Genomic DNA, 18,705 nt, shown 5'->3' on the forward strand with positions numbered 1-18,705 from the left:
TCACTTTTTTAACATTTTATTTCTGTTTTTGCATGTTTTTTAATCTATTCAACATACATATATTATAATTGATTTACTTATTTATTATTTATTTTTCTTCTATATTATGTATTGCGTTGAACTGCTGCTGCTGTTAACAAATTTCATGACTCATGTCGGTCATAATAAACCTGATTCTGACTCTGATTTATTAATCTGAGTCCATGATATCCTCAGAATTGTCAGTGAGTACTCACTTTTTACTGGTCTGGCCCTGAAGCCATGAAAGCATTCCAATGTAAGCAATAGAGTTTCAACAAAAAGTGACCCTGAACCTTCGATAATGATGCTGGGCTCCACAATCCAAGCAACAGTAAAGGCTTATCAATAAGATAGAAGCAGGTATGTTGTTTCCATGGTAAATGGCACTAGTACTAGGGGACATCGCCTCAAGATTCGGGGGGAATAGATATGGGACAGGTGAGGAGAAACTACTTTTCCCAGAGAGTAGTGAATCTGTGGAATTCTCCACCCAGGGAAGCAGTAAAGACAACCTCATTAAATATATTTAAAACACAGTTGGTCAGATTTTTGCATAGCAGGGAAACTAAGGGTTATGAGGAATAGGAAGGTAGGTGAAACTGAGCCCACGGTCAGATCAGCCATGATTTTATTGAATGGTAGAGTGTGCTTGACAGCCAGATGCCCTGCTCCTGCTCCTATTTCTGACTGTTCTTATGACTGATAGTCATTTCATGGTAACCTGAAAGTGGCAGCATCTAAAAAAAAAATTCTAATTAAAAATGAAATCTCCCCTGAAACATTAACTCATCCTCTTTTTGAGGTGGACGAATCTCCGAATATTTGCCGGCTAGCCCACCACCAAAAGGAAAGGATGCGTAAATGATTCTGGAGTGATTTTATTTTTAACCAGATCTTTTTTTAAATGCTGCCCTTTTTTTGAGAGAAGTCTGTAGGATAGAGGCTGAGGTGGCAGCAACCCACAGATTCACGTGTACCTAGGAATTTGTGCTCCGCTCACACACAAATGCTCCTACACTAATCTTTTTATATCATGTTCCATAGATCCAGTAACAAAGCTGAAGGCCAAATCCATCCTGGTCTTTGTTAAGCAATGTGTTAAAAAAAAACCAAAAGCAATATTTATTCAGCTAGATGCAAGAAAGACTTATAATTACAATGTCAGGAGAACTACTGCACTGAATAAAATTGTGATAATTGCAGCTGATGCACTGGGTCATTATTAAAGTGTAGTGAAATATCAACCATGGAGGAATAATGGATAATCTTCCTTCTGAATGGAGGGGTTGTGTAAGTAAGTGTGAAGCTGTTTTCGTCACGGAGAAACTGGCAGCCAGAAATCGTCTAGTGCATTAAAGGCTTAGTTTACTTTAAACTTTTGAGCAGGGGCTACGGGGTACAATTAATTTGCTTTTAAGTATTTAATGCGCTATAAAGATCTTCTAAGATGCAGATTAAATCAGATTAAAATAAAAAGTGAGCAGTTTAAAAATAATAATTATGAACAAAAGTTTAAGCTCACAGTTAAAGTCATATATGATTTGCAAATTTTTAAAGATAATGTCACTGAAGAATAAGACCATAAAACACAGGAGCAGAATTAGACCATTCGGCCCATCGAATCAGCTCTGCCATTCCATCATAGCTGATTTATTATCCCTTTCAACCCCATTCTCCTGCCTTCTCCCCATAATCTATGGCACCCTTACAGATCAAGAATCTATCAAGGACCTATCAACCTCTGCTTTAAGTATACCCAATGACTTGGCCTCCACAGCCATCTGTGGTAAAGAATTCCTGAGATTCACCAGCCTCTGACTGAAGAAATTTTTCCTCATTTCTGTTCTAAAGGGATGTCCTTTCATTCTGAGGCTCTGCCTTCTATTCTGGTCTTTGTTTAATTTGGTCTTTAAATAATTTCATTGTTGAAATTTCTTGCAATCTGCAACTATTTCTTCATAATTCTTTATATGATATTTTCAGATTATGAAGCTTTTCATATTATTTCAGATTATGAGTTTTATCGCATTAAGCAGCTGCTGATGAGACAACAATAATTTTTAATCTTTTTTTTGCATTAATTTCCTCAGGAGTAAGCCATTTATCCATTCAAGTCTGTTCCACTGTTCAATAAGCTAATGGCTTATTGATCTTGGCCGTAGCTTCACTCTGCTGCCTGTTTCTCATAACCCTTGACTCCCCAGTAGCCTAAGATACGGTGTATAGAGGTAGACAGGGAGGTAAAGGAGGTGTTTTGCATGCTGACCCTCATCAATCACATTTAAGAGTTGGCATGTTACATTGCAGTTGCAGAAGACATTGGTCAGATTGCACTTTGTATGTGCTGTTGTGGTCACCCTGTAATAAGGACATCGTTAAACTAGAAAGAGCTCAGAGAAGTTTTATAGGATGCTGCCAAAACTCAAGGATCTGAGTATAGGGAGAAGTTGGGCAGGCTGGGACTTTATTCCAAACGGTGTAGGAGATTGAGGAAAGATCTCACAGAGACATATAAAATCATGAGAGGTACAGATAGGATGAATGCACATATCACAGCGTATGTTTAAGGTGAAAGGGGAATGATTTAATAGGAACTTGAGAGGCAACTTTTCACCTCCTGGAATGTGCTGGCAGAGACAGGTACGTTAACAACGTTTGAAAGACCCTTGAGTTGGTACATGGAAAGGAAATGTGCCTGTCCAAGAGCCTTTCAAATGTTGTTAACGTACTGTACCTGTCCTAGAGCCTTTCAAATGTTGTTAATATACCGTACCTGTCCTAGAGCCTTTCAACTGTTGTTAACGTACCGTACCTGTCCAAGAGTCTTTCAGATGTTGTTAACGTACCGTACCTGTCCAAGAGTCTTTCAAATGTTGTTAACGTACCGTACCTGACCAAGAGCCTTTCAAATGTTGTTAACGTACCGTCCCTGTCCAAGAGCCTTTCAGATGTTGTTAACGTACCGTACCTGTCCAAGAGCCTTTCAGACGTTGTTAACGTACCGTACCTGTCCAAGAGCCTTTCAAATGTTGTTAACGTACCGTACCTGTCCAAGAGTCTTTCAAATGTTGTTAACATACCGTACCTGTCCAAGAGCCTTTCAAATGTTGTTAACGTACCATTCCTGTCCAAGAGTCTTTCAAATGTTGTTAACATACCATTCCTGTCCAAGAGTCTTTCAAATGTTGTTAACGTACCGTACCTGACCAAGAGCCTTTCAGATGTTGTTAACCTACCGTACCTGTCCAAGAGCCTTTCAGACATTGTTAACATACCGTACCTGTCCAAGAGCCTTTCAGGTGTTGTTAACGTACCGTACCTGTCCAAGAGTCTTTCAAATGTTGTTAACGTACCGTACCTGTCCAAGAGTCTTTCAAATGTTGTTAACGTACCGTACCTGTCCAAGAGCCTTTCAGATGTTGTTAACGTACCGTACCTGTCCAAGAGTCTTTCAGTTGTTGTTAAAGTACCGTACCTGTCCAAGAGCCTTTCAGATGTTGTTAACGTACCGTACCTGACCAAGAGCCTTTCAAATGTTGTTAACGTACCGTACCTGTCCAAGAGCCTTTCAGATGTTGTTAACATACCGTACCTGACCAAGAGCCTTTCAGATGTTGTTAATGTACCGTACCTGTCCAAGAGCCTTTCAGACGTTGTTAACGTACCGTACCTGTCCAAGAGCCTTTCAAATGTTGTTAACGTACCGTACCTGACCAAGAGTCTTTCAAATGTTGTTAACGTACCGTACCTGTCCCAAGAGTTTTTCAAATGTTGTTAGAGAGATAATCAGAATCAGATTTATTATCTCTGACTTAAATTACATTTTTTTTGTTTTGTGACAACAATTTAGTACGCAGACATAAAATTATGAAAATAAATAATGCAAAAATAGAAGGAATTACAAGGTGGTGTTCATCAGGATGCGTGAAAGTAGGACTAGGTTAGCTGGGCATCTTGGTTGACATCGGCCAGTTGGACCTGTTTCTGTACTCTATGATTCTATGACAGATTCTCAGAATAGCTCTGGTTTAGTCTCCAGCAGAGAATTCCAAAGATTCCTGACCTGTGAAAGAGAAAAATAAAATCCTTCTCACCATTTAAAACATTCTGAAACCATATCCTCTATTTCTAACTTTCCATATGAGGAAAATTCCTCTTATTACCTACCTTGTCACATCCTTTCATCTATTTGTATTTCCGTGTACCTGTTTGCCAACATCTACATCCAAGTTTCCTGTCAAAGTTATTAGAAAATGCTGGAACAAATAAAAGTTGGCCTAAAGAAAGCAGTGCCTGAGCAAACTTCAGAATTCGCATGGCACTTTTTTGTTTTATATTTGAAAAGTTTTAGAAGTCCTTAATATCTTTCATAACGAAAACAGAGACTGCAGGAAACACTTAGCAGACCAGGTAGCAACTGTGGAAGAAGCAATAGTTAATATTTCAGGTCTGACACCAGGATTTGTTTTTTCTCACAGATGATATCCAATCCACTAAGTGTTTGCACTATTTTCGGTTTCATTTCAGATTTCCAGCATCTACAGTTTTCTGAATCTTAATTATCTTTTCTTCCCCATTTTCGCCCAGCTGCATTAAATCAAAGAGACAGATCAGTTTGTAACGTAACTTTGACCGATTTCATTTAAAGATAGAACAAGTCCCTTTGAAGATCATAATTGGATGCTTATCATCCAAGGATACACAATGTATCAAAAAGGCAGGCAGGTAGTTGGAGAAGGTGGGTGACTCTGTCAGTAAAAAATGAAATCAAATCCTTAGAAAAAAGTGACATGGGATTGGAAGATGTAGAATCCCTGTGGGTAGAGTTAAGAAATTCAAAAAGGGGTAGAAGACCCTGATGGGAGTTATACGCAGGCCTCCAAACAGTAACCAGGACGTGGAGTACAAATTATAATGGGAGATAGAAAAGGCCTGTAAAAAGGGCAATGGTGGATGGTCTTGGTGGATTTCAATGTGCAGATAGATTGGGAAAATTAGGTTGGTGCTGGATCCCAAGAGAAGGAATTTGTACAAAACTGATGAGATGGTTGTGGTTGAGCCCACTAGGGGAAAGACATATCTGGATTGGATATTGTGTAATGAACTAGATTTGATTATGGGGCTTAAGTTAAAGGAACCCTTATGAAACAGTGATCATAATGTGATAGAATTCACCCCACAGGTTGAGAGCGAGAAACTGAAGTCAGATGCATCAGTATTACATTGGAGTAAAGGGAATTGCAGAGGCATGAGAGAGGAGTTGGAAAGTTAATTGGCAGGGAACATAGCAAATCAGCAGTGGCTGGAGTTTCTGGGAGCAATTTGGAAAGCACAGGATACATACATCCCAAAGATGAAGAACTATTTGAAAGGTAGGATGATAGAACCATGGCTGATAAGGGGAGTCAAAGACACCATAAAACCCAAACAGAGGGTATATAATAGAACAAAAATTAGTGGGAAGTTAGAGGATTTGTAAGCTTTAAAAACCAACAGAAGGTAACTAAAAAAGCCATAAGGAATGAAAATATTAATTAGGAATGTCAATAATACAAAAGAGGAACTCGAGAAGATCTGCAGATGCTGGAAATCCAGAGCAACACATGCTAAATTCTGGAGGAACTCGGCAGAACAGACAGCATCTATGGAAAAGAGTAAACGGTCGATATTTTGGGCTGAGACCCTTCATCAGGATGCTGAAAATCAGAAGTTTTTTTTTCAGCAATATAAAGAGTAAAATGTGGCCTGCGAGGATATCAGACTGCCAGAAAATGACGCTGGAGAGGTTACAATGGGGACAAGAAATGGCAGATGAACCTACTAAGAATTTTGCATCATTCTTCACTGTGGAAGACACTAGCAGTATGCCAGAAGTTTGAGAGGGTGAGGGAGCAGAAGTGAGTGTAGTTGCTATCACTAAGGAAAAGGTGCTTTGCAAGCTGAAAGGTGGAAAAGTGGACAAGTCACCTGGACCAGATGGACTACACCTGAGAGTTCTGAAAGAGGTAGCTGAAGAGATTGTGGAGGTATTAGTAATGGTCTTTTGAGAATCACTAGATCTGGAATGGTTCTGGGAGACTAAAAAATTGCAAAAAGTCACTCCAGGGAGGGAGGTATAAAAAAGGAAATTATAGGTCAGTTAGTGGTTGGGAAGATGTTGGAGTCATGGTATTTGGGGGCACATGATAAGATAAGCCAAAAGCAGCATGGTTTTCTAAAGAGGAAATTTTGCCTGACAGATCTGTTGGAATTATTTGAGGAAATAGCAAGCTGGATAGACAAAGGAGAGTCAATGGATGTTGCTTACATGGATTTTCAGAAGGTCTTTGACAAGGTGCCACACATAATGGGCCAAATTGCCTAATTTTGCTGCTATGTCTTATGGTCTTATGATCTCAGTAAGAAAAAAATGCTCAGAATCCTTAAAAAGATCACATTAAATAAAAGATGCCGCTTGCCAGCTTTCCATCATCTGAAGCACAAAATCAGAGCCCATGGTACAGGAAAAATGTGAGCAGGAGGCAAAGAGTGGGAATAAAGGGGGCTTTTTCTGGTTGGCTGCCAGTGACTTGTGGTGCTCTGCAGGGGTCAGAGTTGGGACTGTTTCTTTTCACGTTATTTAGATGATGGAATTGATGGCTTTGCGGCCAAGTTTGCAGACAGTGCAGAGATAGCTATGGAGGGGCAGGTAGTGTTGAGGAAGCAGGGAGTCTGCAGAAGGACTTAGATTGTGAGAATGGGCAAAAAAGTGGCAGATGGAATATAGCGTATGGTCATGCACTTTGGTTGAAGGAATAAAGCTGGACACTATTTTCTAAACGAGGAGGAAATTCAAAACTCAGAGGTAGAAGGGATTTGGAAGTCTCGTGCAGGATTCCCTGGAGGTTAATTTGCAGGCTGAGTCAGTGGCAAGGAAGGCAAATGTTGGCATTCATTTCAAGAGGCCTGGAATATAAAAGCGAGGATATAATGCTAAGGCTTTATAAGGCATTGATCAGACCATACTTGAGTATTGTGAGCAGTTTCAGACCTCTTATCTTATAAAGATTTGCTAGCATTGGAGAGGGTCCAGAGGAGATTCACAGGCATGAAATGGTTAATATATGAGAAGCTATTGATGGCTCTGGGCCTGTACTCACTATTGTTTAGAAGAATGGGGAGAGAAACCAATTGAATATTGAAAGGCCTAGGAGAAGAATCTGGCCGTTGGGCTGGAGAAGGAGAAGTCAGCAGTCGGGTCAAAGAAGGAGAATCTGGCAGACAGGTCGGAGAAGGAGAAGCCAGTGGACAGGCTAGAGAAGGAAAAGCCGGCGTTGGGTCAGAGAAGGGGAAGTCAGCGGACAGTCTGGAGAAGGAGAAGCTGGTAGTCGGGTTGGAGAAAGAGAAGCCGGTGGTCAGGTCGGAGAAGGGGAAGCCAGCGAACAGGCTGGAGAGTAGAAGCTGGTGGGCAAGTCAAAGAAGGTTCAGAGGAGCTGACCTGGGTGCTTGCCTGCTGCTGCTGTCCAGGTGAGAAGACACTGGAGGCAGTGTAGCGTGGCCATCCGTGCTTGGTTGGGTGCTGGCCTTTCCCATTGGTGCTGTCCTCCAGTGTTCAGTCGGTGGAATGACAGGCCGTATTGCTATGAGCTGTACAATTAATTTGAATGTTGCTCAGGGACTTGAACTATACATGTGTTTTCTTGCATAACAATGTGTGTTTTTTTCTCTCTCACTATTTTGAATGTATGTTATGACCCTTGGCCCCAGAGGAACACTGTCTCGTGTGACTGTATCCATGTATGGTTTGAATGACAATTAAACTTGATTTGATTTGATTTTGATTTTGATTTGATACATAGCACCTGAACTTCATTCTTTCTATACACATATTTACTTACCTCCAGAGTAAACCACAATGTCAAATAGCAATGACAGGAGTTTAAAATGAGAGGAACTTATGGAGAGGCTCTTTACTCACCTAACATTCTCCCAACATAACATTACTAATTCAAATATTTCTTCTCTTCCTGAATTGTTAAAAAGAAATATGCAGATGCTGGGTGTTTGATACTCTTCACCAATATTTTAATATAAGACCCATAGATTCTCCTCCCTGTCTCTGCTCCATGAATAACATCCATGGTGGATTATTATTTCCAGTGATTGTGACCAATCTCCTCTTCGGGTTATGCTGCTCTCTGCGTCTGTGCTTTTTCAATTCAGTTGTATTTGCATTTCAAATAAAGTAAACTGGAGTCACCGTTTCTTTATTCTCAACTGGATGTAGACAATGCCAGGTGTGCAGGCGTTTATTGTTCACCTCCAACTGTCCTTGGCTTGCTAGACCACCTCAATGGGGAAGGTGGATTCGTCCACCCTTGAAGGCTGTCCACCCGACAGCGTTGCTCCTCTTGTGCCCATCCCAGAAGCAAGCTGCATTATGCATTGTGCCCCAGGCACATGCTCTCTAACCTGCTTGCTGATTGCGCAGAGGTGAGTAGCAAGTGGAGAAGCAATTCTCATCAGCGTTGAGTTGCCCGTCGTCTGATTGTGACCTTGCTAGCAATGTGATCAGCATTGATTTAAAGTGGTCCTCCCCTCTCTATTCTGCCCTTGTAAGCAGTTTAATTTCAATGAAATCAAAGGAAGGCAGTGACATTTCATTACTTTTGCTGGTGCTAATCCAAGCACTCTGGTAACAAAGCACAATGTTTACTCTTTTTGCACAATTTAACCCATTAATCCAGGAATATTTGGTAGTCTAGTATAATTACAATAGATGACACTAATTCCTTTCTTTACTGAAAAGCAGGGGCAAAACACTGCAATTATCTTTCATGTAATGGTGAAAGTGATGATTCGTTTTGTGGCTGTGCAGTCATTATGGTGAGTGCCAGGTTTACAAGATCTGAGTGTATCGAATTGGTGATTTATCTGAAGGCGTTTAGAAAGAAGCCTGTCTGATCCCGCATCATGAAAACGACTGGATTGCTTTAAATGCATAAAGCTGAAAGGCAAAAATGGAGGAAAGAAGAAAAACACTCTGAAAACTACATTCTTCCAGCTTGGAGAGTCTTAATACAAGGTCTCAGTTTAATTACACTGTGAGAAATTACAGCTCTGTGCAAAAGACTGTCATTAGGACCAAGTAACGTGTTGCTAGGAGAATGTGTAGTCTCTGTTTATTTCCCATCTTTTTCTTCCAACACTGTAATTGCTGGCTGTGTACCCTTCCACTGACAGCCAGATTGTGTGAGGAATTTGTGACTTTGCTTTGTGTACGCTCCAGAGATTTACACTGGAATTTCCATGTGTGACAGTCAGAACACTTTGGCTGATCCGTAATTGGCACCCTCAGCCTGATGAATTTTGGAGTGACCCAGATAGGAGCAGGATAATGAAGTGTACAACAGAATACGTAAAGCATGTGAAGATTGCAGAATGGGGTCTTTTATAACTTCAAGCTTATTATGTCCTGCTTCTCTACTCACATGACACTGAAGTAAAAGAAGCTTAATTATGCATCTTGGTTAAAGAAATAAAACAAATTTTCCTTGCTAGTACTTGAAGCTTTCAGTTAGCAGGCAAATCTAAAAAGCAAGAGAATTCCACTGTAGCACCAATTACTTCATCAGATTGGAAGTCTGTTAAAATATGAATTTCTTTTAAGGACCAGTGTCTGACCCATGAGATTGAATTCTGAAACATGACTCATATATATTAGTTTCTGTTTCTAAAACATCTTTGTACAGAGTTAGATGATCATTAACTCAGATCTTGCTATTCACTAGGCTAATTATGATTAGACTAAGACAGTTAGGATGGGAAGCAGCCTCTTCCCCTAGGACATGAGACTACCGACACCAACCAGGTCCCACCCAATATGAGGTACCAGTAGTGTTATACTGTTTACTTTTTACCTTGTAAATGCACCTTATTATTTGTTAATTTATTTGTGGTACGATTACTTTATGTGTTTTGCACCTTGGTCCAGAGGAATGTTGTTTTGTTTGCCAACACTTATATTCTGTTTGGGTAGCCTCCAACCTGATGGCATGAATATCGATTTCTCTTTCCAGTTAAAAAAATTCCCCCGCCTTCCCCTCTTCCCCATCCCCCAATCTGACCTTTTATCTCTTCCCACCTACCTAACACTTCTGCCTGAGGCCCCTCCTGCTTCCCTTTCTCTTATGGTCCACTCTCCTCTCCTATCAGATTACTTCTTCTCCAAGCCTTGACCTTTCCCACTCACCTGGCTTCACCTATCACCTCCTTGCTAACCTCCTCCCCCCCCCCACCTTTTTATTCTGGCATCTTCCCCCTTCCTTCCTAGTCCTGAGGAAGGGTCTCGGCCTGAAACGTTGACAGTTTATTCATTTCCATAGTTGCTGCCTGACCTGATGAATTCTTCCAGCATTTTGTGTGTATAACAAACTTAATTCCTGGCACAAAGTGATAGAGCACAGAAACAAACTCTTCAATCCAATTGGCCATACCTAGCAAGGTGGCCATTCTATAATGAGCTGCTAACAAAATTAGTCTACGTATAATATTTGATGGCTGAAGGCTGAACCCAAGAGATTCTGCAAATGCTGGAAATCAAGGCAACACACAAAAGATGCCGGAGGCACTCTGCAGGTCAGGCAGCAGCAGTGGAAAGGAATTTTGGGCCGACACCCCTCATCAGGATCTGCTGAATGATCTGGTTTAGAAAGATGAAGTGTGATCTTACTGAAGCATATAACATTATAACAAGGCATGCCAGGACATATGTCAGGATGTTCCTGCTGGCGAGTGTTGTATTAAAGTGTAGAATTCATTATTTTCCATGTAGTGTTCTTATATTATAGTTTCACTTTCCTAGAGAAAACCTTTGGATCACAAACGCATCAGGATCCAACATGGGGGAATTTTGAATAAGGGAACACCATTATAAGATTAGGAGTATTGGGGTGCGGCATTTAAAATTGAGCAATTTCTCACCAAGGCTCTCAAATTTTCTACCCAAAGCATATAGGAAATATTTAAAAGGGAAGCAGATACATTTTTGAGAGTTCAAAGAATTGAGGGCTCCATGGAATAGCCACAGAAGATCACCTATCATCGCATTGATGGTGGGGATTGAAGAGTCAACTGGCCTTCTCCTGTAACACACATAAAAGTTGCTGGTGAGCGCAGCAGGCCAGGCAGCACCTCTTCCTAGAGATGCTGCCTGGCCTGCTGCGTTCACCAGCAACTTTTATGTGTGTTGCTTGAATTTCCAGCATCTGCAGAATTCCTGTTGTTGGCCTTCTTCTGTTTCTATTTTCTTATGTAATCTGATCTTTGACATCCATCTGATTAATACTGTGGTGCTAAAGAAAGAAATGTGAAAATTATGGTTGTGGGAAAAAAAGTTTTGTTCTACTTTTTCTTGCGATCAGGAAGGAAAATGTCTTAATGTTGTTGCAGTGTGTTGTTCATTCTCAAACCCTGTAATCTTTTGCCCATGTCCTTATCACCCGTGAATTGTGTGTTCACTAAAGCTTCAGAGCTCAGTTAGGAATCAGTATTGAACCACATTTAATCAAGAATGATTTTGAATGGAAAACTTCTTTCTCTGATGGAAATTAATGAACCAATGGGGATTTCTGGACAATCTAGTGGTTTATTAGTGATATTGAATATGAGATATATTTATCTGAATTGAAGTTCTACGTGTTTCATGGTGGAGCTTGGTTTCCACTTTCCAAATCAATAGTCCAAGCAGTACTGTAAACCATCTACAAAGCTACTGCACCTCATTTTCTCCAAATTGTTATGCTTCTGTCCAATGGACTTCCAACATAATGTAATTGTTAAAGGCAGACTTAGAAGCAAAATTGTCAAAAGCAAAGCAAATCCAGTGGCCTTATTCATCGTCGTTGGCATGTCCTGGGCTGTTACTGAAGATCGAAGCTCGAAGGTCGATCAGAAGTCCAGAAGTTGAAGCCCAGTGGCCAGGCCTCTGAGCCTGTGAATCTTTGCGAGTCCACTGGAGCAGTCGAAGGCCCAGTGTCCGTGAATCCATGAGTCGGCTGCAAGCTGGGCACCAAAGACAACCGGTCCTGGGGTTAGAGGACTGTGTATAGGCATTGGGAGGGAGGAACAGGGCTTGTTTTTGCTGCTGGTGCTTTGTCTCTTGGTATATTCTGTTTTGTTCTGCTCTATGGTGGTGCCAGAAAGTGTGGTGACACTTGTGGGCTGCCCCCAGCACATCATTGAGGGTGTTGGTTGTTAACACAAGCGAAGCATTTCACTGGATGTTTTGATGTACAGGCGATAAATAAATCTGAATCTGATTCTGAATTATTTTTCAGCTGCTGGCCAGGCTAGAGATAATTCCCTTTGATGTAGATCAAGCTGAACCTTTCGGCTGAGTTAGTGAAAGCTCATGCAGTTGAGAGCATGGAAACCTCTCCTGGAGCACTGCCTGTACTACTGTGTCATTCTCTGTCATACAGCAATTTTTCTGGCATTAGGCACATGCTGCAAAGGGTCCGTTCGGTCATTTTCATCCACTTACCAACATCGATAAGCATTGAGTGAAAATCTAAAACACTGCAGATGCTGGAAATCTGAAATTAAAAAAAAATTCCTTGACAGATTCAGGGTGCATCTGTGGAATGAGAAACGGCTGATATTTGAGGTCAAGAACCCTTCAGCTGACAACCTTTGCCCTATAATAATAACTATTGGGTAAGATGGCAGCATGCACGGATCCAGCGGCCTTTTGGGGACCAACCAAAGTTGTAAAATTTGATTCTTACGATCCAAGGGCAATTCTACTCAAAGAACTTCGGGTACTGCAGGGCTACTCCATCAGTGAGCTGTTCGTGGATCGGATTAGCTGGACTGGTGTCGGTGGCGCAGCCGGCTGAGGTGTCGAGGGGGCTGGCTCTGACATTGAAGGGGTTGGCCGAAATGTTGAAGGGGTCAGCCGAGGTGTCGGAGGAGCCGGTCGGGATGTCAGAGGAGGTTGCCGGGATATCGGGCGAGCTGGCCTGTGTATCGGAGAAGACCACCGATGTGTCGGAGGAGCCAGTTTGGGCTCGGAGGAACTGACCCGACTGCAGACCGTGTTGCTGCCTGCTTCTCAGAAGCTGGTGCGGTATAACTGTCAGAGATTGTGTTGGATAGTTCATTAGTGATGGCAAGACTTTGTTGGACAGTGATAATGTAAGTTGCCACAGGCCTGGTACCCTTGTTTGGTGGAAGGACAGTTGACACGGGGCTGTGTAGCCTCAGTTGTAGCAAGAACTAGGCCTCAAGCCTCGGGCTTGCCTGCTGCTGCAGACCTGATGAGAAGTGCTACAGCGTGGCGTCCGAACTTGGCTTGGGCCTGGCCTCGCCTGTCAGTGCTGCCATCCTGTGTTTGAGCGGTGATATGACAGGCTGGATTACGTGCTTCTGAACACTGCCAGGAGTTTGTACCATCAATTGCTGGACATTGTCGCTCTGGGTCTTGGACTATATATGCTTTTTTTCGAGTGAATATGCTTCTTTGCTCAGTATTTTGAATTGTGTTCCTCCCTAGTTTGAAGTTTACTTGCTATTTTAAATGTTTTGCTCTTTGGCCCCAAAGGAACGCTGTCTCATTCAGCTGTATCTATGTATGGTTTGAATGATAATTAAACTTGATTTGATTTGATTTTGATTTGAACTATGTTTTTAATAGTTTCTACCTAACCTGCTGTTGTGACCAGAATTCGCTGTTTTTATTGTAGCATGAAGTACTTTATTTATGGTTTATACTGATATCATTGTACTCAAAATTAACTGTTGTAGAGAAATGTTTATGTACAGTTTTCACAAGAGAATGCCCTTCACTGATATCTATTTTCTGTTTAATCGAATCACATACTTTAATGCAGAGTATTGTAAAACAGCCCAATCATATCAGTGGAATAAAGTAAATGACACCAGTGTTTCAATGCTCAGATTTTAAGGTAACCATTTGATTTATTGTTGGTTGCAGATGTCAATGTTTATGAACTTTGCAGAATCTTGTGTTGCCTTTGCATGCTGCTGTCCTTAATTAAAAGTTGTTAAAACATTGAACATCATTTTGCACTAAGATTCCTCCTCAGTCCCTCAGTTTGAGCTGTCTATGGGCATGGTCTTCTCAGGCACCTGAAAATCAAAGGGTATCAGATATCTGTTCAGTTTAAGAACATAAGATCATAAAATAATAGGAGCAGAACTAGTCCACTCTGCCACCTCCCCATGGCCAATCCTCTCTCCCTCCCAGACCCAATCTCCTGCCTTCTCCCCGTATCCACTCATGCCCTGACTAATCAAAAATCTACCAGCCTTTGCCTTAAGTATACCGAATGAGGCCTCCACTGCCAACTGTGGCAATGAACTACACTGATTCAGCACTCTGGCTAAAGTAATCTAGCCATGTATTAGGCCAGGCAGCATCTATAGGAAGAGATACAGTCGACGTGTTGGGCCGAGACCCTTCGTCAGGACTGAACAAAGGGTTTCGGCCCGAAACGTCGACTGTACCTCTTCCTATAGATGCTGCGTGGCCTGCTGCGTTCACCAGCATTTTTTGTGTGTGTTGCTTGAATTTCCAGCGCCCGCAGATTTCCTCGTGTTAGCCACGTATTAACTGCTTTGAAGCTGAGCTGAAATTAATCTCAGGTGTCCAGAGCACATGTTCAACCTCTTAATGACTACAGCCATTCTTCAACTCGACACAGACATAAATATATCTTCAGGCTAACTCTGGACACTCAGTTTGTGGGTTAATCTCTGCATGGTGGTGTGGAGTCTGAAGCTGGCCCGCACTTCCCACACAAAAACGTGTTAGGTTGAGAACAATTTTGTTCCCTTGTCTGGGGCAGTTTCATTGAACAGAAATAAATTGGGAATATAATGCACAATACACAAGTGGGGAAGCTGCTTATAATGTCTAGGGAGGAGGATTTCAACATGCCCCAGGTCAGTATATGATTTACGTTTACACATTTTTAAAACTGGAGTAGTATCTCCAGCCACAACTTGGGTTCGCTTAGCCTTCCTTAGGTGTGGGCTGTATCATCGCATCCAGACTTCAACCCTGAAAGACCAGCTCGTGATAATGTGCCTCCAGTTATATCATGGTCCACTGATTGATAAATAATCCTATCAGTTATGCTGAAAAGAATCCTGATTCAGCACTCCAGTAGTGGTATTTTTTTTCTTTGAATCTTCCGTCCCTGAGGAATACATTAGACCAGTTTATTCCCAAATGCTCTGCTTCTTAAATCTGTATCTGATTTAATTTTTTGATCTGCATCTCTATTTCATTTCTGATTACTGGACTCCATCCTTATTGATTATTTTTCTCTTGCAAAGAATAAGAAGAAAGGATTTATCTCGCAGCTTGAAAATTTGATTGAACACATTTATGAATAACCCAGAGCTGACAGGCCCACTGAGCTTGTTGACATTCGCTGTGCCTCGGTGAATTGTCCTCTTGCCCCTGAGACAGAAAACTGTTCTCCTTAGACGGGAGCACAGCATCTCAGGTGACATTCCAGTGCTGAACGGAAGGGCTGATAGCCTGTGCTATCTGTTGGATAAGGCACCAAATGGAAGTTTCAACTGCCTTGTACCCTGTGTATAGAATTGATATCTTGAGGAGTTATACTTGGTGTGCTGCCATTCACCAGGCATCACCAGATGTTCAGGGTCAAAGTTGAGATTGCTGTCATATGCACAAAGTACATGTATGTACAGGTGCAATGAAAACCTTACTTGCAGCAGCATCGCAGGCACATACACAAAATTATTGCAAGAAAGAATGCGATATAACAAAAATATCAAACATGAATACCAAAAAAAATCGACAAAGAACAAAAAACATTAGCTGTGGTACAAAGTGGTTAAGTGTTAATGGACTTGTTAAACTGAGGTAATTATTAGGGTTGGTCTACTTGATTCAAGAACCAATTGTTTGTAGAGGAGAAGCTGTTTCATGAACCTGATGTTATGGGACTCCAGGCTTCTGTACCTTCTGCCCAACGGTGCCCTTCTAGAAGATGACATTACAAGGATGGTGGGGAGCTTTGATGACAGACATTGCATTTTTGAGACAGAATCATGGTGGTAGGCTTTTTACATGAAATTTGGCCAATTACTGAAATGCTTACGTTTCAAAAGTACTCATTTTGACTATCGTTGGGATGTACTGAGGCCATAAAAGATACCATATAAATAAAGGTCTGTCACTATTTTTAGTAGTTTCCAACTTCTGTTCTGCCCCATTTGAATCCCAGACCCTGCAAGAAATGATTTGTCTGCCTGTGAGGACTGCTGTGGATGGCAGCACTGAACGGTAATGAATCACTCGCCGATGATGAATTGCACTGTTACCAAGCATATCTCTTATCTTTCCCATCTAGATGGACCATGACCCCAGGAACCCTGCATACATTGCTGCCCAAGGACCACTTCCTGCCACGGTGGCAGATTTCTGGCAGGTAAGAGCTTTGCTGACCTTTCAAGAGCAGAATAATAAGAATTAGAGGAACAGACACTTGGTTCAAAACCTGCAGGAGCAAGCCGCAGCTTTAATCAGCAGTTGACACTGGTATCATCAAAGGTCAAAGTTCAAAGTAAATTTATGATCAAAGCACATATATGTTAGCATACTCTACCTTGAGATTCATTTTCCTGCAGACATTTACAGGAAACAAAAATAACTCAAATAGAATTTATTATCAAAGTACATACAGCATATGTATGTCACTCTATACTACCTTGAAATTAATTTTCTTGCAGACATTTGCAGGATAAAAGGAATCAAATAGAATTTTATGAAAAACTGTACGTCAGTGAAGACTGACAATCAGCAATGAGCAAAAGAAGAGAATTTGTGCAAATAGAAATAATACTGAGAAAATGAGTTGTGAAGAGCTTTTGAAAGTGAGTCTATAGGTCGTAGATTCAATTCAGGGGAGTGGTGAATGAAATGATCCACACCAGTTAAGGAACCTAATGTTTGAAAGGCAATAACTGTTCCGGAAGCTGGTAGTGTGGGACTAAGGCTTCTATACCTCCTGCCTGATGGTAGTAGAGAGAGTATGACCTGAATGGCAGAGATCTTTGATGACGGATGTTGCTTTTTTGTGCCAGTGCCCCATCCAGCACTCAGTGGTGGGAAGGGCTTTACCTGTATTGGACCAAGTTGTATCCACCACCTTCTGTACTTCATTTCAAATCAACATTTTAAAAGGCCTGATTTTCTTTAGTAAATGTGTTGGCGCATGTCAAAGTGGTTAAGACGTCGGTCTAGTGATCTGAAGGTCACTAGTTCGAGCCTCAGCTGAGGCAGCGTGTTGTGTCCTTGAGCAAGGCAGATAACCACACATTGCTCTGCAACGACACCGGAGCCAAGCTGTATCGGCCCTCGTGCCCTTCCCTTGGACAACATCAGTGGCGTGGAGAGGGGAGACTTGCAGCATGGACAACTGCCGGTCTTCCATACAACCTTGCCCAGGCCTGCGCCCTGGAAACCTTCCAAGTGCAAATCCATTATCTCAAGAGACTAACGGATGCCTATATATAGTGATCTAATAGAGCGTTAGAAATACAAATCAGAGACAACAGTGACATTGTTTGCAAATTAATTGGTAGAAGCTACAATATCTAGAAGTTTACCAGTCTTGACTCGAGTCTTTTTTTAAAATTTGGGACAGCAGATAAGCTTCCTTGATCACCGCAGAATGCTACAAAATAACACCCTAGAAATCAGAAATCATGAGAGCATTAAAACTAGTTATTAAAAAATGTAATATTTGACCCGAGGTTTTAACATTTAAAACTGAGCTGTTTCGAAGTCCCTTCTTGCGGAGGGCAGTAATTCTCTGCAGTTCCCTGCCTGGGAGAATGTGAAGCCAGGATCATTGGGGCTCTTTAAAGAGGAAGTAGATTTTTTTTATAAGATCGGGAAATTTAGAGCTGCGCAGGAGATGAGACCTGTGCAAGTCGGTCATAATGATGTTGAACGGATAGCAATGTTTGAGAGGCCAAGTGGCCTACTGCTACACCTATTTTCTAACAAACTTACGTTCTACTGACCTCACTTACAGCCAAACCAAATTCCTTCTTGCCTTAAACCTCCACGCTCCTCTAGAAATGCATGAAGCCGTAAATTCAACACCTTCCCCCAAAATAAAACCGAGCCCAGTTCAGCCATCCTTGTTGGAGAGGAACAGAGTAATGATAGTAACAGAGCAGCTTACTAAAGACACAAGAGGCTGGGTATCTGATGTACAAAGTTTGTACGTTGTACGTATGTATGAACTAACGGCTGGAGGGATTCAGTGGGTCAGAGAGAGGAAAATGGACAGTTGACCGTTGGGGTTGAGACCCTTCTGGTTAGTGCAATTATTTTACAGTGCCAGTGATCACCAGCCAGGGTTCAATTCTCAGCCCTGTCTGTTAGGAGTTTGTACATTCTCCCTGCAAACGTGTAGGTTTCCTCTGGGAGCTCATGTTTTCTCCCACATTCCAAAGACATTGTGTTAGGGTTAGGGTTGGTAAGTTGAGGCCATGCTATGTTGGCACAGTGGGCCGTCCCAGCCCAATCCTCACTGATCTGGTTTGACGCAAACGATGCGTTTCATTCTATGGTTCAATGTTTCAATGTGCATGTGACAAATAGAGTAAATATAATTTTGATCTTAATCTGGA

At 41.7% G+C, this 18,705-nt stretch overlaps 1 protein-coding gene across 2 annotated transcripts in view; it reads left to right on the plus strand.

Moving 5' to 3' along the window:
* Positions 1-18,705, plus strand: part of ptprn2 (protein tyrosine phosphatase receptor type N2) — a 1,029,064-nt gene that overhangs the window by 965,970 nt on the left and 44,389 nt on the right. For both annotated transcript variants that reach the window (XM_072254029.1, XM_072254030.1), the window contains exon 17: positions 16,413-16,490. In XM_072254029.1, coding sequence (XP_072110130.1) covers positions 16,413-16,490 — 78 coding nt within the window. The remainder of the gene's footprint in view (positions 1-16,412; positions 16,491-18,705) is intronic.

The sequence above is a fragment of the Mobula birostris genome, chromosome 3, assembly GCF_030028105.1.
Source record: "Mobula birostris isolate sMobBir1 chromosome 3, sMobBir1.hap1, whole genome shotgun sequence".
Classification (NCBI taxonomy): domain Eukaryota; kingdom Metazoa; phylum Chordata; class Chondrichthyes; order Myliobatiformes; family Myliobatidae; genus Mobula; species Mobula birostris.